Below are 22,246 nucleotides of genomic sequence, written 5' to 3' on the forward strand. Positions count from 1 at the left end.
CCGCACGTATACGGTTTAAAACGGACAGTCGCGTAGCGGGGGAAAGAAGCGGGCCTTTCCTCTTCCTTCCTCCTGGTCGCTGTATTAGCTGGTGTGTACTTGTGTAGCAGTGTGTAGCCCCGTGGACCACGCGCCTCCTCCTTGGGACCTCCTCCGAACGTGAGATTGACGTGTACCTGTTCACGTGTGTGAGTGCTTTAATTCGGCAGGCACGTGCCGTCCGTGCGTTTGCCTGCCATTTTTTTTCGTCAAGGTTATCGCGCCCGCACCATTAATAGATACCGACAACCGACATACCTTAAGATATAGCGTCGACGCGTGTATTCGCGGGAAGATCATTCCTGCCAGACTTTTCCGACTATAGATGACCCCGATCAAATCCTGATTAATTTAATCGGCGATTAAACTCATTAAGCAGCACCATTATTTGAATAACGTGGATAGTATTAATTTTTTTTTTAATATATGAAAAAAAAAAGATTAGGGGCGACGAATTATACAGCTGGAGATTTTAAGCGATTCTGTCGGTTGAATTAGTCGTCGATTAAATTAATCGGAGTTTAGTCAAAGTTGTCCTGCACGTCCGGATCGCGTTAGGCGTGACACGCTCGAGCGACCCGGTGAATCAGTAGTTCGTAAACAGTTGGCTTTTTTCCACTTTTCAGGTAATATACCCGCAATTATAAGTATGTCTTGTCACCTCGCGAAGAAGTGCGCTAGCGCGAACAATCTCTGTCACGCGTTGACGCGTGTACGACCTATGATTTGCGTTCAGAGATACAGCTACGCTCGCGATATAGACATAAACCTGAGCGGCGGACCGGTCAGCGTTCTGAAGCAGAAAATAGCGAGGGGCGAGCTGGCGAGCGATGCGTACCAGATGAAAGTGGCGCAGACCCTGCAGAGAATTTACCAAGAGGTACACGATTACAAGCCGCAGCAGTTGAATCTGTTGGAAAAATGGTTCGGCAGCAAGCGGAGGGATGCGCCGAAAGGGTTGTACATTCACGGAGCGGTGGGCGGAGGTAAAACAATGTTGATGGACCTATTTTACAATTGTTGCCAGGTATCTCTCTGGTTGCTGTTTGCGTAAGCACCGTGCGTGGAAAGCTAGATTATACATCTCAATCCTTTTGACACGATAACGCATGTTTGTTTGTTTTTCGTACAATCTGGAGATAATATGACAGAGATAATATAACGGTTTTTGCGTGACTTACATGACTTGTTGAACTGTTGTTGAAGTAACAGATAAATAAGTAACAGATATCGCGGGGAAGATTTTCAAAATTGAAACGAATAAGTTAAACAACGAAATGAAAGCAAATTGTTTATAATCAATTGTGGATTGAGATAAATTATATAGCTTTCCATGTGTGGTACAGAACGAAAATGAATTTTTCCCATGGCATAATATAAATGTACTTTGAAATGAAAATGTTTCAGATTGCAAATAAAAAAAGGTTCCATTTTCATTCCTTCATGTTGGACGTGCATAGTAGGGTGCACGAGGTGAAGAAGACCATTGTACGAGATGTCACTAGCACCAAGCTACAACCTTTTGACCCGATACCTCCGGTAGCCTCCGGCATTGCAGAAGAGACTTGGCTGCTGTGCTTCGATGAATTTCAGGTTGAGATTCATATTATTTTCAAGAGAGGAAACGCCGCTTGTATGTCCCGGTCTGCAATAGGTGTTTTAAGCCCTAAGTCTTAAGAAATTGTTCGATTACAGTTGAATTTGAGGGGAATAATTGACTGTGATTGGTCAATTTCTTAGAGCTTAGAGCTTGAAACACCTATTGTAGACCGGGACTAAGGCTCAACTATAAATAAAAGATCAATGAAAACAGATGCATCGCAGGTGACGGACATCGCGGACGCGATGATACTGAAGCGACTGTTCACGGAGCTGTTCGACAACGGCGTGATAGTGATCGCGACCAGTAACAGATCGCCAGACGATTTGTACAAGAACGGGCTGCAGAGAGGAAATTTCGTACCGTTTATAAAAGTGCTGAAAGATCATTGCTTGGTCAGCAACTTGGACTCTGGGATAGATTACAGATTGAAATCGGGATCCGGAAATAAGAAGATATACTTCACGTATGTAGAAATGTGATGCGTACAATTTGCGACAATTGTCTATATCGTCACCGTTTAACAAATCCGTGTAAATTACACAAAGAAAAGGCAAGGACGCCACGAACGACGTGGATAAGGTCTTCAAGTACCTGTGCTCCATGGAGAACGATGTGGTACGACCGCGTACGATCTCCATAAGGGGACGCAACGTCACTTTTCGGAAAACCTGCGGGCAGGTGTTGGATTCCACATTCGAGGAATTATGCGACAGGGTGAGATGTCTTCCACCTCGTGAAGTATATATGTACACTATATTGATTAAAATTAATATATAATGTAACTATTGATCTCCATACAGCCTCTCGGAGCGAGCGACTATTTGCAATTGAGTCAAGTGTTTCATACTGTCATAATAAGGGACGTGCCTCAGTTGAACCTACGACTTAAGTCTCAAGCCAGGCGATTTATTACTCTTATTGATACATTGTACGATAATAGGGTAAGAATCTATTATGAACTATACTATAACATTTGCAGTTTGAGACATTAACTCATCAATCTTTGTATTATATAATTGATTTAAAAAAATTAATTATACCGATTATAATTGATTAAAAAAATGAATTATACGCAGAAAATTTTGATAAAATAGAAGATACGGAACTTTGGCTGTGAATAAGTTGATGTAAAATTGTATATAAATAACGAAAGTTTATTAAATTGTAGGTACGGGTAGTTATGTCGGCAGCTGTACCACACACGCAATTATTTTTATCGGAAAGCGAATCCGAATACTCCGAATACACCGATGAGAAAAGAATGCTGATGGACGATTTGAAGATTTCGCACGGCTCGGTAAAGCCGATTTTGTAAAGATGCGAATCTCTCGCGTATGGGACTAATTACATTATGTTAATTTCGTTCTCAGGCGGACCACAAGGCAAGCATCTTTACTGGCGAAGAGGAAATCTTCGCGTTCGACCGTACCGTGTCGCGACTGGCCGAGATGCAGACCTCACAGTATTGGGAGCAATGGGAGCACCACAGATAATGATAGTTTTAAAACTAGCGCAAATAGATTTGTATAGATCTGTATTAATTCATCTATTTAAGGCTAACGAAGTTGTTAGTATTGACGATCGTAATTTTTACAGAACGATCTCTCGCGCGGGCAGTTACTTAAACTTTCGTCCGGCGCGCGCGTTTCGCTCGCGGCGTAACACTTTCGCGCTTTCTCAGTATATTTTGTCTCATAAATTATTTTCTTGGGGACAAAAGCTCCTCGGATGATATTATTTATATGATTATATTTATGAGCATCAAATCATACGTGCCGATTGCCGAGCCGTAATACAAATACGTATGTTTGTATGATACAAATTGTATCTGTGCGTGTACATATATGTGTAAAAGTTTCAATTACATGAAATTTTGCACTCATGATTCATGTGTTATTCACTTTGCCATAGTTAAAGATCGCTGATCGCATACAGCTTTAAAGTATGCTACAATGATGGTCTGGGTCTGTATTTAGTTATCGACGATCGGTCATATCAGTGTTGATCATCCATGTATCCAGCGAGGCCTATCCACATCGGCTGCGGTCCACTTGACGCTACAAATGCTTTGGAGCGTTCTTCTTCTTTCTTCATTGAAAGAAAAGAGAAGAGGAATGCTTCGGAGCATTTGTAGCGTCAAGTGGACCGCAGCCATCACGTATACACGTGAGAAATCTGTCCGTTTATTCTTTTTCGAAGAACTTCCTGAACTGGTGCACATTAGTGCAATAAGTTGGAGTGAGACAAATATATTTCATTTCACTCTAACTTATTACACCAATGTGCACCAGTTCAGAAAGTCTTCGAAAAGGGCGGACGGTATTCTCTTATACTCTTCGCGCGCGCGAACAGTTACTGACCTGCTGGCGATAAACACAAAATATAAACACGCGCTTTTTTTCCCCCCGAAATTCGATAGATACAAGAAATCGTTGACCTTCGAAGCGATTATTATCCCTGATCCTGGATGCGTGACGTGCGAAAAATTGGTGTATCACGTTATTACAAGTATAGTTCGCTCGGTTCGCTGTATCGTTCTGTATTTCGTGCCTATCATCCTTATCACTTGTATAGCCGTAGGAGGAGAAGACAACTGATGGGGCATGGGCATAACCAGGCATAACTGTTTCATTTCGAACGGAGATTAACGCAGATCACACAGAACATTCTTCGAGGGCTACGATAATCACGTGTCCTAGCAGAGGTTGCGGTAGCTTAGTATAAACTCGTCCAAGTTAATTTTTCGCTCGAAATCATGGATAACCGTCCGGTAGTCTTTCACGTGACCGACACGATCCAAGGTAATTAATATAATAATTTTGATCCTATATTATTTCATCTGTTTTGTATTCTTATTACTTTTATATGTAATACACATTATGTATTACACATAAAAGTAATAAGAATACAAAACAGATGAAATATATATTTACTTTTATACATATATTTATAATACTTTTACGTATAAGAGTAATAAGAATTATGTATATATAAATAAAGTTGTCAATAATATATAATATGTAGTATTTATATATTATCATATTTGAATTTTTTTTACTCTAGCCTGGCTAAAATTCTTGGAAGTGTACATTAATGAGCCAGCAGTACACAAAAGTGTGCGACAAATAACTTATTTGGCAGAAACGATAACGGGAGACAATAAAGTAGCTTGGTTATTAAAGGCAATAACTTTTATTGATTTAACTACTTTGAGTCATGACGATACGAGCAGCACCGTTGAATTATTGTGCAAAAATGTAAGTTGGAACATGAAATTATCCTTTAATTTGAATAACTGATTGATTAATTAATATTACAGGCTGTAAAACCCATAGAGAAGCTACCATTTGCATGGGATAATCCGCTTCACACAGCTGCTGTTTGTGTTTATCCATCCAAAGTAAAAGATGCGGTATCTGCCTTGAAAAAATTGAAGAATAAGGAAGATGCAGTCAAGATTGCCAGCGGTAGGAAACGAAACGTTTCTTCTGTGTTGTTATATTCACCCGATGTGAATGTAACAATATTATTCAATATAATTTTTGTATCAGTGGCAGCAGGATTTCCTTCTGGACAATATCCATTGGAGACTCGATTGCAGGAAGTGCGCTATGCCATAGAATACGGAGCGCAGGAAATAGATGTTGTGATCGACCGATCATTAGTTCTAAATCATGAATGGGTACAGCTGTATAATGAGCTGGAAGCTATTCGTTCAGCTTGCAATGAAACTTACGATAAAACTTCTGATGAAAATAAGAAGAAAGAACAAATATGTTTGAAGGTTATAATATCATCAGGGGAATTATTTAATTTAAGAGATGTATACAAAGCGTCGATGGTAGCTCTGTTTGCTGGCGCCGATTTCATCAAGACATCTACAGGGAAAGATACAGTTAATGCGACATTGCCAATGGGCATTGTTATGTGCAGAGCGATAAAAGAGTTCGAAAGACTGGCCGGAAAAAAGGTACGGCGGTTTACCGATCTTTGTGATAATCGAGATCATCTATAACGGTATCTTTTATTTTCAGATGGGCTTTAAACCTGCCGGAGGCATTAAGACTGCGCAAGAGGCTCTACAATGGATGGTCTTGGTTAAGGAAGAATTGGGAAAAGATTGGTTGACACGTGATCGTTTTAGGATTGGTGCATCCACCTTATTGCGTAACATTTGTAGTGAAATTGTTAAAACGTATGAAGACAGTAAAGCTCAATCCGTAGATGTCAGTGAAGAAAAGGTATCTAAAAGCGAAGAAAAAAAAGATGAAAGAAAAAAGAAATGAGAACTTTCAGATATTTAAATCTGGTGGAAACAGTGATATTTTTGTACCGGCCGTTTATATATATTCGCAATTTTAAGAATAGTCTGTTTTTGTTTTGACAAATTTAAATAAATTTTATTTCAAGATGCTGTAAGAGTTAATTGATTAAAAAATTCACCCTAAGCTAAAATTAATTTCAATTTAAGTCAAACTTTATAAGTTATAGTGAGATTGTAGACACAATTACTTTCTTGGAAGATAATAGGGAAAAATCTCTCGCGCACGAATCGACTGTTTTTTTTTTAAGGGATAGTCATATCACCAAATTTCCAACTGGTTGCTCCAGTTTTTTAACAACGAATCGACTGTAAATCGTGCGAGGTTAGACCGAGGTTAGATAACGATTGCAAGAAAAAGTGTTAATTATGGCCACGATATGTATTTTTATAATTTTGTATAACGCTTTCAAGCTAGTAAGTTACTGGACAAATCGTGATCACATCATGGTTCGGTCAAACATGGTATTAACAATATGGTGTAACCAATCAGACTCGTTACCTCGTCTAATAACAAGCCAATTAATAAGTCATTAGATATGTAACTAATCACGTTTTGATCGACACTAAAATGTGTCAACAATATGGTGTAGCCAATCAGGCCGTTACGTCGTTGTGCTTGTTTGATTGACGTACATACATACATACATACATATACACTGTTGCAAAACAGATACACTCGATCTAATTATTCCAAGATCCATAGATCGATGCTTGATTATATGAAACCTGATAATATGTAAAGAGTTAAATTAAAAACTTACAATTAAATTTTTAGTTAGTTTTGTTAAAATTGTTTTCGTTAAGCAATGCGAAGATATCTTTATAAAATTTCTCACAATGTAATCGTTGTTCCTGATGCGCTTTCTCTCTCTCTCTCTCTCTCTCTCTCTCTCTCTCTCTATCTCTCTATCTCTCTCTTTCTTCTCGAAAAAAAAAAGATAGCGTATGATTAACACAAACAGTTAAAAAAATAACAAAATTGATTCAAGCAGCAAAATAAAGTAGATATTATTAGCAATACTAAAATATATATATATATATATATATATATATATTTATATATAATTATATCCAATATATATATAATTATATCCAACATATATATATATATATATATATATATATATATATATTGTTGGATATAATTTGAATAATATAATATACATATAGACAAGGATATAAAAAAAATATATATATTATAAACAATTGTACATAAAATATATTACATACTATAAATTATTATTATATATTGTATATAATAGATATTATAGATAGACTATCATATACTATATATATTTTATTACAGACAAATATATAAATAAAAAAATATAGAGAATTATACCCATCTCAGTTTTTACATCAAAATGAATGAATGTCGACCGTCGCCTTTTTTTTTACTATTACCAAGAAATCTCATCTCTCGTACTACTTCGCGAAAAATACAAGTAGTGCAAAATACGTCAGAGCGGGCGATATCGCGACGCCCATGCGTCTAAATATATCGATCAGTAAATAGATTCTACATAATTGACATACTTGGTACACATAATGTCGTTGCGGACACGTAAATACGCAAGTATCTTATTAAAATCATCTCTATTCCACTGTGTGTAATTAACGTGACGCAATCAAGATGCAAAAATTGCAAATAATCAGCGCTTAAATTTTGGAGAATTTTGGGATCTGATTAGATACATTAGTGCGTTGTCGCTATAAGAAAAATTTTATTTATTAAAATGTATCGATATGCGGGGTATAATTGTAATCTAATTTCGCGAAAAAAAACGCATAAATTAACAGTTTATAGCGTAGTGTGGATCTAATTTCTCGCTTTATCTCAACGTTCCGTAATCGAGTTTCATGAAATCGAAAGCGTATTTTTGCACGTGTCGGAGATTTGCACAAGAATCAAACGGCTATCCTCAGATAACAAGCGCGTTTTTTACAACCATCTCAAAGACATCTTAAGAACGTTATTATCTAGGTAAATGCGATCAATATATTCAGTTCTTCTCGCATCCTTGGTGAAAAAATTTCTCATGTTTTCTCAGAAACTTTGTAAGAATTGAGACTTATGAAAAATACTTAGATACTTTCAAAAATATTTGGATGAGGATTTTCGGAATATTTCAGTATCCGTATGAAAATTTCTGACAAATTGCACAGATTTTCTCATATTTATTCCAGACTTTTAACAAAGGTGTCAATTAATCGTCAAGACGTTTCGACCGCATTGGGGTTTTGGGGTTCTTCTAAATTGATTAATAAATTAATAAATTCAATTTTGACGATTAATCGACCAAAACCATTGGTCGTATTGTTATGACGATTAAAAAACGATATAGTAGGGTCGATTAAAAAAGTCTTCACTGTTATTTGTATGTATTTTTCTTATCGCGTCAAGATAGGAAGTTCATTCTTCAGCGTGTTTTTTTTCTGCAATACAGTCGACAATTGTGAAGACGCAAGTCTTATTTTAATTACGCAAGTTTGGGCCCTCCTTTCGGGAGCATTATTCCCGAAAGGGAAGGCGACCCATTCAAACTTGCGGATCCGTCGTGGATCCGCGGAGGCGGGCGTAATTCGCCACCGGAAATCGAGGCTCAAATCCAATATAGATCGATCAGTAAATAGATCTCGAGCCGGCGGCGGCGGCGCGAGAGCCCCGCGTCATCGGCTGCTCGTGGCCCTCGCTCGTAGTATTTGCAGCTTGCAAGCTCCGCTGCGTCTTTGCCCTCTGGCAAAGCCTGTCGTGACACCGTTTCGGCCGCATTGCGCCGGGCAACGGCCGGGGCCCGGCCCGTCCTTCCGTCACCCGTTCGGCACTTTATTCCGCCGCGCTAGTATTCTCGCACGGCTCGCCGCCGGCTCCAGCGGCCGTTCCGCGGCGTCTCGGCCGTGTGTCACGCACCCAGCGAATGCGGTGAGTCCCCCGCGCACGTGCAGCGATCTCGCATCTCGCGCGTGCAGCACCCCCGCGCGTCCACGCGCCGCGCGGCGTCGCATATCCGATCGACCACCAGCCAATTAACCCCCCCGACTCGCCTCCTTGGGGAAAAAGCTCCGTACCCCCGCACTATAGCTATAAGCTCGGCCCGCCGCGCTCTCGGCAAGTAATATATACACAACACCACCGAGCAGGATATACCGTATACCCGTCGGCATATACACTCGGGGACCACCTCGTCACTCATCGTCATACACTCTATATTCGGATGCCCGCCGCTTCCGGGTCGGCATAGTGCGGATTCGCGCGCGGCTCGGCGAAGCTCGGCTCGGGAGTAAAGCGGAATTTGAGGAAGAGATCGCGCCGGGATTACGATACTTATGAATTTGCGAGAAAGACTTTGGACTGTATGACGATTCGCTATACACGAAAGTTGAATCGTCTAAGTCGAATATTTCCGGCGAGTCGCGTAACATGTCGCGAGTTTGCTCGATGAACGCGGCGATAGATCCAGGAAGCGAAATCGGCGCGATACCGATCGCGCGCTCGCGGTTTTTTCCGCCGTGGAAAGACGGCTTGGATTATCGCGGATAAATCGTGGAGGCCAATCTTCCACAGCATCGGGAATCTGAATCTGAATCCATCGAGATCACGACGCGGCGACGGTTTCGATTCTTGCGTAAAACTCCGGCATTCGCGTTTTCACTTGACGATGCTTTTATTTTGTAAAGAAAGAAATATGCGTTGTGCAAATTAAGCTGTGTTTATTTCAGCAATATTGATTTAGCAATTATGACTAGAATTAATACGAAAGATATCATCAATCACTTGATGACGACGTTCGATTTCCTCGCACGTTGCTCGTTTGTAAAGTCTATTTGCCGGTTTAAGGTCTATTTAAGATTTATGATTATATTTTTAGACAGGTATATATGCATATACCTTACCTTGGCACTTTGCGACTTCGTGTAACCGGAATCGTTGACCCCTCTCTAAATGACGCATATTTTTCATCGGGATATATAGTATTGTTTACTTCCTCGGTTGCATTCGTAAACAGCGTTAAAATAGTACTGGAAATTGCATATATTCGACATTTGCGTTGTCATATCACTACCACGCCTCGCCAAAATCCTGTTTTTGGCAAAAACAAATTTTATATTCGTATCTTACGTAATATATAATCCGACCAAACTCTCGAAGTATTTAAATATTGTCGATTTAACGATTTATGACAGATAGGAAGAATATATTAGAGCAATGCATGTGTGTGATGTTAAAAAAACTAGCAATTAATTTATTTAATTATAAAAAAAAACGATACAGAATTTGAGGAATACTTGCGACATAATCGATTGATATAATCGCTCTTTCCTTCGCGATCGCATATAATTCCAGTTTAGAATATCTATTTGAAAACGTAAGAGTTTCCTAAATAAATAATATATTACAGCTTTGCTCACTTTGTTAGTTAACAGCCGATTAACAGCCCGATTATGAAATCGATTGCAACGTCCAGGATCCTGTAAAAAAAAAGTTCATTTACCATGATTATTAGGATACATTTTTATCGATATTTTATCGCCTTGTTGTAAAAATAAGCCTGTCAGATATAATTTCAGATGTAGAGCGTCATGGCAATCAGCATAAAATTTACAAAATTTGACAACACACCATGGGGCTTTCGACTAGCTGGTGGCAGCGATTTTCCGCAGCCGCTTACCGTTATCAGAGTGAGTTTTCCATTTCTCTTATCTAGCGATTATTGATGCTAATGAGGATATTAAAATCACGAGATTATAATTCAAATAATATTAGCTATTTTTATATTCCGAACACGAATACAAAATCGGACGTGGTAATTCTTCTTTGAATCAATTTATAAATATCATATTGTTTTTATCATTCCCTCTGCGATTGAATCCAAAAGCTAAAAGAGTGGAATAAAATCAGGATTGAGAGAATCGAGCGGGATAGGTAATCACGTTGAATCTTTGAAAAGGAGCAAGACGTAAAATGTGAAACGTGCATGATCTACAGGTCATGGAGGGAAGCCTGGCCGAATGTATGGGTTTAAAGGTCGGCGATGTCGTAGTAAGATTGAACGATCAATCGATTAGCAGCTTGACTCACGGACAAGCGCATGAAGCATTAGTACACGCTGGCAACAATTTCGTTTTAGCCGTGCAAAGGTAAGTCTCTTGCGACGATGATCGATTATGAGACAGGGAAGATTCAGTAGCATATATTGCATCTCTTTTATGCAGTCTTGCCTGGTGGAAAAATGTCTCAGAATTTTTCACATTATTAATCGGAATTTCTATAAAAATTTTCAGACTTTCTTAGAATGCTCAGAATTTTTCAGATTTTTTTTTTATACGAATTGGAACGTTTTTCAGAAAAAAAACTCTGACAAAATATTATAATAATAAAACATTTTAGATTTTTCTCGCCGACACATCTTTGTAAGAATCTGAATAAATATGAGAAATTCTGTGCAATTTTTATCAGAAATTTTCACATACGGATACTGAAAATATTCCGAAAATCCTCCCAATTATTTTTGAGAGAAATGAGTATATATATTTTTCAGAATTTTTCATAAATTTTAATTCTTACAGAGAAAATGTGAAAAATTTTTTCATCAAGGTTTCCTTTGGAATAACGTATTTTACACACAATTGTAAATACACACGTTCACATAAGAACTTGTAACATAAGAGAAAGAAGCTATAAAAATTGAGATGTTTTTAATTTCTTGGATTACATCATTTGAAATATTGCGATGGATAATGTTCCTCCAACCGTTTAAATGTTTTTCTTTCGTTTCGTCTGTTAGAAATTACTCGATAAAAAAAACCATTATACCCCGTTGGACTATTCAAGAATATAAAGTTAATTCGATTCGTGCGTACACACACATAATGTTTTCATTGTTATACTGACAAAACAGGAAATGGAGATAAATGCCCGATCGCGATCGCGGTTGCACCGCGGCCAAGACGAGTAAGCGGGTACATAAATGCAACAGCTATGTCGACCGCGGCTCGTATAAATTAGGTTCTTGTCCCATGCGGTCTCTCCCGGGAGAAAGATCGCTCTTAACCAATATTAGTTCCCGAGATTATTGATATTAAGGTTGCGCCATGTGTCGAAACGGCGAGCAAAACACTTTTGATAAATGCGCATTTTGCTACAGAATCCCGATTGTCTAATTTTTTCTTGCTGCTGCATACAAATACATAATTAAATCTAATAAAGTACATTGTATATATGTACATATAATAAAAAAAAATACAAGATAAAATATATATATAAGAGGAAGATGAATAAAATATTTGAAATACGTAAATCAATCTTTAAATATTATGCAACTTTTGACTGAACCAATGTATAGCATATAGACATATAGAGGCATCCGAAAGTGCGGAAGAACCGGCCAAGGCTGCGAATTCTTTCGATCGTCTTACGTCGTTATACCAAGATCGGATTTAATTTCGGATCGCGATGGCCGAAGGCTGTAACGAATTTAATGAGTCCTCAAGGATCTCTCGTGCCTAACGAGAGAGCCGTACCGGGCGGCGCGCGTCATTCATCGCCGGCATACTCTCGGTAATAACTCCGGCGACGCGTGCGGCAAGAATATCCCGGCGTATGAGCTACGTGTGTGGCAATGTATTGCGTCACCTATAAATAGGTGACCCAGAATGAGAGATCTGTTTATCATTGGTCGGCGATTTTATTGCTGGTCCCCGGTCGCCGGTCGCGCCCCGTTCTCTCGCCGTTTGTCGCATTCGCGAGATCCGCTAATATATCCGCGCGGAGAGCACGAGAGAGCGCGAGACCGACACCCGGAATCCGCGCGCGCGGTGCATTCGGCATATAATCCCGGTATCCGCGCGCATAATCGCGCACCGCGAGCGGGAGAAAGTCTATTTTCTTGGTCGCTGTGTTTGTTGCTTGCGCAGAGAGGAGGAGGCACGAAAGGCAGCCGAGGCGATATCGGAAGAGAACATCGTCCCATATAAGATCGCTGTAAGTATATCCGTGAGATGAAAGGTAAACAGCATCCCTGTGTGCGTGTTGCACTATTAACTGGCGACAAGGACTCTTCGACCATTCATTTCCATCTTTTTCCCCGGAGCACATCTGGTATCTTTCCCGCGTACTTTCTCACGTGCACGAAACTTGAAAATCTTTTACGTGAATTTCTGAAGAGAGAGACTTTCTCCTCGTGAATTTAAAAACTGAGAAAAAAAATAAGTGTTCACGTCGCCAAGTAAGAGTTAAAAGAATCGGCCTTTTTCTCCCATTTTCCCTAAATAAGAAATGTTTAAAATTGACGTGAAAAATATTCTTATATAGAATTTGAAAAAAATTTTATTATGCAACAAAAATTTGTTATATCACGATTCTTAAAATATCTGATTTGTTATAATAATAAATTAAGTATACCAACTCTTTTGAATGCTCTGCTCGCAACAGCACGATTCCTATTTGTTTTCCACTTACGATTGAAAAAAATCGCGATATTTTTCACCGGAAGTTAAACCTCGGCTTTCATCGGGGAAAATCTTTGATCTCGCGAATCCGCTTGACATTTAAAGAGAGATATGGTGCACCACGGAGAAAGTGGCGACGAGACGATGACGTCGAGTTTGCTTATTAGCTTGCAGACTTACCGCCGGTCTTCCCAGAACAGATCTTAAAGGAGGAGACAGTGATCGAGCGGTACGAAGAGGAGAATACCGTCGACGTTGTCGAGCCGTTGTCCGCCGAAGACGAGATCAGGCAAGAGGAGAATAAGCTCGCGGAGGAGAAACCGGTGGACGCCAACAGCGAGATCGTGCCCAACAAAAATCTCACGGATGACGAGATCGCTCAGCTGATCCTCGAGGAGGAGGAACTCTTGTCTGACAAAGGATTATTGGGGTACATTTCCACGATTGTCGAGTCCAACTGATGATAACAACGCGCGATTAAAGATTTATTCATCCCCTTATCATCTTTTCACTTGAAGAGTTCAAGCAAAATTTTTTTTCAGTAATTAATCAAAAACATTCGAAACATATAAAAATTTTAAGCAAAATTTTTTTTCAGTAATTAATCAAAAACATTCGAAACATATAAAAATTTTAAGCAGCAGTTCTAAAAAAATGTCAGGATATATCTATATTATTTATAACTTTAAACTCGGACACTTTTTGTTTATTCGTTGCAGAATTCTCAGGTTGAAAGTAATAATTATAAAATTAATTTCGAGAATATGTAGAACGTGTACACATACATTCTCTACGAATTTTATAAATTACTTTTTATCAGTTTCTAAATTAATGTTAAATAAAATACAGATAATTCTTTTCAATAATAATAACGATAACTTTTTCCGCGTCTTTGTTGACGCGGTTAACAGAGTAAACTTCAAGAAATTAAGACCGCGAGCCTCGATCCTGAAAGATTCGAAGGTTCTGGAGGAGCTGCAGCACATCGCGATAGCCGAGCCTGAGAGGGTGCAAGAGTTGAAGCGCGCCTCCACCTTCCTCCAGAAGCCCCAGCGACCGGTGCCGAAGTCAAAGAACGAGCCGAAGGTTGAAGAGGACGAGGGAGAGACTTACAGGGTCGTGATTAAGAAGCAGGACAAGAAGACGGTAATCGCGCGTCTCGTGGAGAAGGGTCTGTTGCCGCCAGGATCGGAGGCGACCGTCGCCAGGACACCGGAACCGCCGGAACCGTCCGAGGTAAAGATGCATGAAACGGAAAAACTTGAAGAAAATCGTCCCCCTGCCCTGTCCGATTCAAGTTCCTCGTGTTCAATCTGCTCTCTCGATAACACTGATAATTCATTGTCGCCCCCACGTCCTTCGGAATCCGATTCGAACGAATTTCTCACCTCTGAGGATCACCAGGCGCGTCATGCGACATACAAATGCAAATCGAAGCTTCTTCATGTCAAGCCGAATCAGTCTCGAAGATATAGTTCCCCCGGCAGATACGACGAAATCGAAGCGAGATCGCTTTTCAAAGGTCGCTACCTGGAGAACGTCCTTCGCGGTTACGCTCGTTCCTGCATTCATCGCGATCGACAAGTCGACGAGTTCGCGAAGACGAGATCGGGAAGCGTACACTTCAGAAAATGTGATTTGTCAAAAAATATTGGCCTCGATGGCCTTTCGTCGAGCGAGACCAGAAAGAGGACGAGCAGGTGCGCGCGAGCGCACTACGCCGAGAGGATTCTGCTTCGAAATGTCAGCGCTGTCGCTAGACACTTTCGTTCAAAGCCGAAGACGACTCGCGTCCGCGCCTCCAGAATGAAGGGAAGATATCTGGCGACATATCTGAGACACGAAAGCATCCGGCTGATGTCCCTGATTACGGCACTGTTCCAGTTTTTGTTGCAGAGACCAGGCGTCTCCGAATCGTCGAACTTGTCAAGGATTCACGAGCGACGTTCGAGTTTCAAGGGTCGCTATCTTGAACACGTTCTTCAAAAGAATGTCGCTCCTATTCTCGAACACGTCAGGGAGACGTGCTTCACCGATGATCAACCGAAGATGATCGAAATAAAGAAACAGGACGGGCCGAAATCTACAAGAACGAAGGGACGTTACGTGGAAAAGTGTCTCCATCGGCAGAATCTGCGCCTGAGATCCGCGTTGACGAACGTTTTTGATCACGTGAAGAACAGTCTCGATAATCTTTTCGTCATCACCGCCACATCATCGAAAATGAAACGCACGATGAGAGGTCGATACTTCGAGCGGCTGATTCGCAGAAATCTCGAGATCCTTGAACTGTTCGTGGAATACGTTCGTTCCAGAATCTCCGAATGGCTCGAGGAAGGTTTGTTGTGCACATCGCGAAATGAATTTCCCGTCATTACCATCAGTACTTCCAATTGCATTGCCGACGATGCAATTCCGAACGAGCAGCAAACTGATAAAGGCATCTTAAAGATCTCCGAGTGGCACGAAGATGGTCCGTCCTGCCCGTTGCAAAAGGAATCGACCCTTATCATTAACACTTTCGACAATCTAGATCCGAATGAAGAAGAAATTGCTGAAAATGGATGCAATATTCCCGAAAGCAATCCGGTCTCGTTCGAAGAACCTGACGAATGTCCCGACTCGGCCAAGCCTACGAACGTGGTCGTAGAAGAGGAAGATACTCTTTCGAAGTTCTTGCAGTCCGCTGAGGATTACGTTTCCACCGAGGTCTTCCATCGTGGTAGCAGACGACTCTCAAAGTCGCGTAAATCCGTCGATATCACCGCCAAAGAGGACGATAAGGCACTATCGAAATTCCTACAGTCGGCCGAGGATTACGTTTCCGCCGAGGTCTTCCATCGTGGTAGCAGGCGACTCTCAAAGTCGCGTAAATCCGTCGATATCACCGTCAAAGAGGACGATAAGGCACTATCGAAATTCCTACAGTCGGCCGAGGATTACGTTTCCGCCGAGGTCTTCCATCGTGGTAGCAGACGACTCTCAAAGTCGCGTAAATCCGTCGATATCACCGCCAAAGAGGACGATAAGGCACTATCGAAATTCCTACAGTCGGCCGAGGATTACGTTTCCGCCGAGGTCTTCCATCGTGGTAGCAGGCGACTCTCGAGATCGATCAAGCGAGAAGAGCAGGAAGAAGAGAATGTTCTGTCAAGTGTTCTCCGCTCGACCGGCGATTACGTATCCAACGAGGTGTTCCATCGCGGAAGCAGAAGATTGTCAAGGTCGTCCAGGAGGGAATCCGTTTCCCTCGTGACTCTCGCTTCGTGGGGCGGTTTGAAGAGCATGCACTTCAATCTGCCTTGGTTCTCATTCAGGATGACCGAGAAGAGCAGCGGGGAGTGCGAGGAGAAGATCAATCCCGAAATCGAGCGCGACAATCGCAGATTATCGTTCGTACCGACGATTCTCTATCACGGTATCACGAACCGGATCGGTATTGATGTCACGAAGCTGGCGGTTTATGCGTTCGTACCTTGTACTTCGATCATCCTTCTGTACATGTATAAGTAGTCATTGTCATCTAACGATCGTCTGATGACGTTTAAATCTTGTTTCTTTTGATGCTGCTGATACAATTAAACTGCGGATGTAATTAGAATCAATCCAAAACTCAGTTCTGAATTCATTTAAGAATTCAATATCACGTCAGTTTGTTAATTTCAATACGAATCAATACGAATACGCCTATCCCGTGATTGTATTTAGATTTAATTATAGATATCACTTGTCCCGAAATGATTCTAACTGACCTCAGATTATTGTTATACATCTCTATATTTGTTCTAGAAACTCTCACAGATACTAGGTCATCGTGGATCACTGACATTCGTATAAAATGTGTCCTTGAATTTTACTGTACCCGTATGTTTGTTTTTGTTTGTTATTAAAATAAGTGTTACCAGAGTGAGTTCACTGTAGAATAATTGGAATGCAAAGGTAATTAATGTGACCAATTCAATACACAAGCGAAAAAGTGATTAACGTTTTCCTTATGTGATTCCTCAAATGTGTGAAATATGTTAATATGATTAAATATTGAAATAATTAAATGTTGAAATGGGTTATTTAAATACTTAGACTTCCTTATAAATTTCTTTATCGATCCAACCTTTTTACATAACAAAAAAAAAGAGCAAAAAAATTCGAAATCTAACGTTTTATTATACGTATCGCACCCCCAGAAGAATAGAATACTGTCACAACTAAAAAAAAAATCAATTTCGAGTTAAGTTTACGAAAAGTATGCCTAAAATGTTACCTACGTGCTATAACAGTATTACAAACCTATGGGAAGTCCACTGCAGAAGTGTCGTTATTCTTTTAAACCGGTTATGTTGCGGTTTCCTGAATGAATAGTGTCATAAGTGAATCACAGAGTAAACTTCTTCAAGAAACAGTATACATTTCATTATATCAAAATATCGTAATTGTAATTGCTTTATATGTTTATCATAGTCACAATTGAATTAAATTTGTTTTTCTTCTAGGAGTGCGATATACTTTAACTCGTATTACAGTTTATTTATTTCTTATCGCTATCCTAATTTTTTTTGTTAGTATATTGACTTGATGTTCATTACCTATACGTGTGTGCCTTATTATAAAATACTATATCTATTTAAATTCTCTACATAAGTGCCAATTTGATACAGTATACTCTAAATACAAGACTTCTAATTTGATTATTTAAAAAGGTAAGTACATATACGATATTGTATTTTTTTAATGGTTTCTTAAATAAAAATTTATAATATTTGTCAATTATTATAAAAAAATGGTCACAATTCTTGAATATCTTACATACAATTTTGTTAACGAAGAGATAAGTTCGTCAGTTAAAGCTATTTATTTTTTAAAATAATGTCAAAAGAGATATTGTTTTGTTATTTTCAAAAATAATATTTTTTAAAATAATGTCAAAAGAGATATTGTTTTGTTATTTTCAAAAATAATATTTTTTAACAATTGCATGACATTAATATGTAGGTGACATTTCCCAGATGAAAGTAAGATTAATTTTTCTGTTATCGTCGATCTTTCAGATTTACGAGTTTTTAAAAATATGCTCTCTTTTTCTCTTTATTTTCTACAAGCTAAAAATTACTACAATTGGTAAGATAGTTTTTGACATATATGTCTATGTTTCGTTTTGCTGTAAACAATCATTTCTCGTTATTCGCGGATAAAAATTTTAAAACATTTAAAAATCTTATGGAAAATTAGATTGATTTTTCTATAGATGTTTGAAAGATTTAAATAATATTCTGAAGCTTTAAATAATGTGTCAGAAAGAATTTTGCAAATATTTGGAAAACTAAGAGACTTCTGTCATCTAAAGACGAAATTCTTTACACGCTTGTCCAATATATTTCTACAATCTCAATCTTTCTCACGATTCAGACAACGACTCCAGCTGCGACACCGGAGCTCGCATGCAGGGCAGAGCAAGAGGGAAAATCTGATTCGCGTCCCGTATCAAAGGCAGAAGGAGAAAAGAAAGGCGACGAGGTCGACGAGATCAAAGCGGAAGAGAGACCAGAGTTCAAGGAGGAGGATCATCGTCCCGAATCTTGCGAGGCAAGATCAACGCAGGACGAGCAAGCAGCGACCGAGGAGGACTCGAGCGTCTCCACGACAGATCCGGCTGCGGCAAAAGCCAATAACGAGAAGATCAAGCAACTGGTATCCACGGAGATCGGCCTCGAGCAACAATTGGAGAACGTGCAGCGACAGTTGCTCGCTCTGAAGCAGCTACCGAGCGAGATCGAGAATCACCTGAGAATCGTGTCCGAGCAACTGCACAAGATCATGGAGCTCAGTGGCGTGCAGCGGTCCGTTGGCAACGGAAACGGTGGCCGCCGCGGGTCGTCAGGTGACCGAGATTCGTAATCGCGTTCAAAATAGCCAGAGCGGACCTTGACGATTATTCTCTAGGCATATTTTCGAGTTTCGTCGCTATGCGACGATTCGATTCTGAGTGGGTGCCAGTTCTCGCGTCCGTCATCACATTAAAAAACGAGATTCGCGTTCTATCGACATTTAATAACTTTATTTCCCCCAGCAAAAAATTTCTTTCACAACTTACTTTGCAAAGAAAATTTTTAACTCTTGCGTTTATGTTCATATTCAGATTAATTTGAATGTATAAAAATGTAGCCTCGCGATTAGATGTAGAAGTTTTAAAATTTTTACGTAGAAATTTGAAACTTTTCCTTTTTGATAGCGCGCTTTAATTTTGACTTATTGTCATTTAGAGAAGAATATCGCGCCGCGGCGGAAGGATGAGGAAGAGCTGAAGGAACAGGAGGAACAGGATACTGACGAGGAGGACGAGGAATTTACGGAGACTTACGATTACATCGAGGAGATTGCGTGTTTGGAGCGCAAGACATCATCAAGGTCAACGCCGCAAGTGATCGAGCCCAGCGATGACGAGGGGGAAATGGAAGAAGAGGAAGCGGAGACGAAGGAATTGGACGGTATGATTTCCGTGAAGAGCGAGGACGAGGAAGGAAGTAGAGTGAAGAAATTCATCGTTTCCTATGAAACTAAGCTTCTGAAATCGCCCAGTCCGGCCCCATCGCATGGTGAATATTTTTTTCATTTTATCATGCGTTAAGTATATTGAATTTTGCGAAAACATTATAATTAAACGATGAAATGTTACTTCATAATAACGCAAAGTTCCGCGATATTAAAAGATTTTTCGTTTATCATATACTTGAGATAGATATGAGATAACGTTGTCAAATACAACAATGCTACATTATAGGAAGTTTCGAACCAGATCCTAAACTGTCACCAAAAGACCAAGTTATACAGGAATTGCAGGTACCCCCGATAAATGGAATGATTCGTGTTCTACCTAGGTTGAAATGATAATCGTACTGTTCTCCCTTTTTATTGATCGTGCTAAAAAATTCTTGTCAAATGTTAATGAAAGTCCACCCTGTTTCGAGATAATAATTACTTACGTAAATGCACGATGAATCGAATTATATGTATTTTTTTTTTACGAGATTGATATCCCTAATATTCTTATTTTGTGAATTTATCGTTCCTGCATTACCTCTTTTTGCTATAAATCGATTTTTGTATCGATATCGAAAGGGTATATATGTGTCGTGAATCCGAATTTCGTAATTTTGTTTTCTTTTACGCGACCGATGCATGGTGAACGTTTTCGAATCTGAACAAAGTCGTTAACTTGGTCGAATTCTAACTTTCAGCAAAGGGTGCACAAGAAAGGCAAGAAACCCTCGCAGGAGCTGTGGCCCCAGGCTAAGCAACTCGAACTTACGCAAGGTCGCAGATGGAGATGCCCGAACGACTTCTTCAACGACGAGATGATAGCGGAAGTGTTGTCCTCCCAAGCGGAAGTCATTCGTGGTAAAGCGATGGGGTAAGAATAATTTTATGACCCTGATAAAACATTTTTGAAACGAGTTAAAATTGTATTACAAGATGGAAAGAACCCCGAGAATAGGTATTCACGATTGTTCTGATCCCAAGTGAAAAGGTTTTAAATCGATCGATTGTACAGAGTAAACTTCAAGAAGTTTGAGAAGACGAGCTTACCAAATTATGATTACCTGATGAATTCGAGTGTTTATAAGATGATTCATAAAATGGAGCGAGAACCGAAAAGTGGCATCCCCGCCAGACCCCCTAAAGTCAATGCGGCGGAAGATATAATCGAAAGAGTTGTAAGCGTCTCTTTGTAATTTTTCACGGCTGTCAATATAAATCGCTTAGACAGAATGGAGGTGATGATAATTAATTGTGAAGTCGCGACAACCGAAATATTTCTTAAGCAATTTTAAATGTGTTTACGGAAATATTTTAATGAAGCTGCCGGTAGCAGATACTGCCAATTAATCATTGTCATCCCAATATAATTGTGTGTTATTAAGATCCCATAAATATCAAATCTTATCTGATTTCAAACTAACTAAAATTAAACAGATGACATAATCTGTCCGAGTAAATAATTCCAAACAAAATAACTCAATCGAATTAAAATTAAGTAGTTTAACATTTATTAAATTAATTAAATTAAGGTAACACAAGACTACTTTTATTCCAATATTATTATTAACCGAGGGAGAACAAGGAAAATCTAAATTCTCAATATATTTTCAGAAATCACCGGCGTTAAGTGTTGTAGACGACAGAAGCGCTCGAAGCGTCAGCCACTAATGCAGCAGCGTTCATAGATGATCAGAATGTAATATATAATTCATACGCGAAAAATCTAAAAATCATGTTTGAAGGATGTATTAAATCCATATATCTGATAAATTCAAGGAAACCGTTAGAAATTACTAGGAATGCAATTATCTGGCATGTTGATCGCGTTTGAAGAATGTTACCGTATACTATCATCGAAATACAATGTGGTTGTAATAATTCTAAGCACGTGTGTGTGTGTGTACGTATGTTCGTATTCAAATCGCCTCGAGAAAGATTTTCCCCGCCGGCACACTGCACGTATCAAAGAGATTGGCCTTTTTCTGTAAATTTACACGCGCGTTCGGATCAATTAATTCAACAAATATGTAAATGCGCCAAAGCATGGTAAATGTAATTAATTTGCGAATTAAGTATGTGAATTTAATTAATTTGCGCAAATGCAGCTGCTATACCTTGTTACTGTACATTTTTCTATAGTTGTAAACTGTAAAATCAAAGAATCTTACATCCTGCCGGAATAATCAAACATTATACTCCTCAAAATGTATGGCATTATTCTTTTACCAACAATACATATTATAATTACATCGTTATATACAGGTTGTTTAGTAATCAGGTGTGACTACAGGTAGTAG

General features: G+C 39.4%; 4 protein-coding genes across 14 annotated transcripts in view; 3 read left to right on the plus strand and 1 right to left on the minus strand.

Moving 5' to 3' along the window:
• The first annotated feature begins 30 nt into the window (after window positions 1–30).
• Window positions 31–3,524, plus strand: LOC143898451 (putative ATPase N2B). The gene is made up of 8 exons (XM_077407947.1): window positions 31–188; window positions 666–1,066; window positions 1,447–1,632; window positions 1,864–2,105; window positions 2,188–2,356; window positions 2,443–2,583; window positions 2,811–2,939; window positions 3,013–3,524. Exons 2-8 carry the CDS (start codon window positions 689–691, stop codon window positions 3,133–3,135), a joined length of 1,368 nt encoding a protein of 455 aa, XP_077264073.1. The 5' UTR covers window positions 31–188; window positions 666–688; the 3' UTR covers window positions 3,136–3,524.
• A 366-nt stretch (window positions 3,525–3,890) lies between these two features.
• On the plus strand, window positions 3,891–6,056 carry Dera (deoxyribose-phosphate aldolase). 2 transcript variants are annotated; one of them, XM_077407960.1, is made up of 6 exons: window positions 3,891–4,150; window positions 4,217–4,443; window positions 4,706–4,899; window positions 4,962–5,109; window positions 5,194–5,612; window positions 5,677–6,056. In XM_077407960.1, exons 2-6 carry the CDS (start codon window positions 4,398–4,400, stop codon window positions 5,926–5,928), a joined length of 1,059 nt encoding a protein of 352 aa, XP_077264086.1. In that variant the 5' UTR covers window positions 3,891–4,150; window positions 4,217–4,397; the 3' UTR covers window positions 5,929–6,056. The 2 variants fall into 2 exon arrangements, with proteins under 2 accessions (XP_077264086.1, XP_077264087.1); XM_077407961.1 differs by having other exon boundaries at window positions 4,223–4,443.
• Window positions 6,057–8,309: 2,253 nt separating this feature from the next.
• Window positions 8,310–22,172, plus strand: LOC143898444 (uncharacterized). Of its 7 annotated transcripts, XM_077407934.1 has the most exons (12): window positions 8,310–8,889; window positions 10,536–10,646; window positions 10,954–11,105; window positions 12,882–12,948; window positions 13,583–13,845; window positions 14,327–14,651; window positions 18,819–19,290; window positions 19,673–20,005; window positions 20,191–20,249; window positions 20,648–20,820; window positions 20,962–21,124; window positions 21,561–22,172. In XM_077407934.1, the coding sequence occupies exons 2-12, from the start codon at window positions 10,548–10,550 to the stop codon at window positions 21,615–21,617; spliced, it is 2,163 nt and encodes a 720-aa protein (XP_077264060.1). In that variant the 5' UTR covers window positions 8,310–8,889; window positions 10,536–10,547; the 3' UTR covers window positions 21,618–22,172. The 7 variants fall into 7 exon arrangements, 5 of the variants coding, with proteins under 5 accessions (XP_077264060.1, XP_077264061.1, XP_077264057.1 ...); XM_077407935.1 differs by lacking the exon at window positions 20,962–21,124 and having other exon boundaries at window positions 8,314–8,889; XR_013257209.1 differs by lacking the exons at window positions 20,191–20,249; window positions 20,962–21,124 and having other exon boundaries at window positions 8,324–8,889; window positions 21,561–22,171.
• Window positions 9,852–22,246, minus strand: part of LOC143898459 (uncharacterized) — a 62,011-nt gene continuing 49,616 nt past the window's right edge. For 3 of the 4 annotated variants that reach the window (XR_013257212.1, XR_013257211.1, XR_013257210.1), the window contains one exon: window positions 10,055–10,436. Coding sequence is in view for 1 of the 4 variants with exons in the window: in XM_077407966.1 (XP_077264092.1) it covers window positions 10,027–10,047; window positions 10,377–10,436 (81 nt within the window). In the remaining 3 variants the exon portion in view is untranslated. The other variant, XM_077407966.1, reaches the window with a different exon arrangement.

The sequence above is a fragment of the Temnothorax americanus genome, unplaced genomic scaffold (genome assembly GCF_048541705.1).
Source record: "Temnothorax americanus isolate GAGA-0224 unplaced genomic scaffold, ASM4854170v1 Scaffold23, whole genome shotgun sequence".
Lineage (NCBI taxonomy): Eukaryota > Metazoa > Arthropoda > Insecta > Hymenoptera > Formicidae > Temnothorax > Temnothorax americanus.

Bases quoted from the DNA above. Each gene is read 5' to 3' on its own strand.
- LOC143898451 (XM_077407947.1), top strand. From the start codon at position 689: ATGTCTTGTCACCTCGCGAAGAAGTGCGCTAGCGCGAACAATCTCTGT. The intron at 2,357-2,442 runs GTGAGATGTCTT...ATCTCCATACAG, and splicing joins TCGAGGAATTATGCGACAGG to CCTCTCGGAGCGAGCGACTA. The intron at 2,940-3,012 runs GTAAAGCCGATT...TTTCGTTCTCAG, and splicing joins TGAAGATTTCGCACGGCTCG to GCGGACCACAAGGCAAGCAT.
- Dera (XM_077407960.1), top strand. From the start codon at position 4,398: ATGGATAACCGTCCGGTAGTCTTTCACGTGACCGACACGATCCAAG. The intron at 4,444-4,705 runs GTAATTAATATA...TTTTTACTCTAG, and splicing joins CGTGACCGACACGATCCAAG to CCTGGCTAAAATTCTTGGAA. The intron at 4,900-4,961 runs GTAAGTTGGAAC...TTAATATTACAG, and splicing joins TTGAATTATTGTGCAAAAAT to GCTGTAAAACCCATAGAGAA.
- LOC143898444 (XM_077407931.1), top strand. From the start codon at position 10,548: ATGGCAATCAGCATAAAATTTACAAAATTTGACAACACACCATGGGGC. The intron at 11,106-12,881 runs GTAAGTCTCTTG...TTGCTTGCGCAG, and splicing joins TTCGTTTTAGCCGTGCAAAG to AGAGGAGGAGGCACGAAAGG. The intron at 13,846-14,326 runs GTACATTTCCAC...CGCGGTTAACAG, and splicing joins TCTGACAAAGGATTATTGGG to AGTAAACTTCAAGAAATTAA.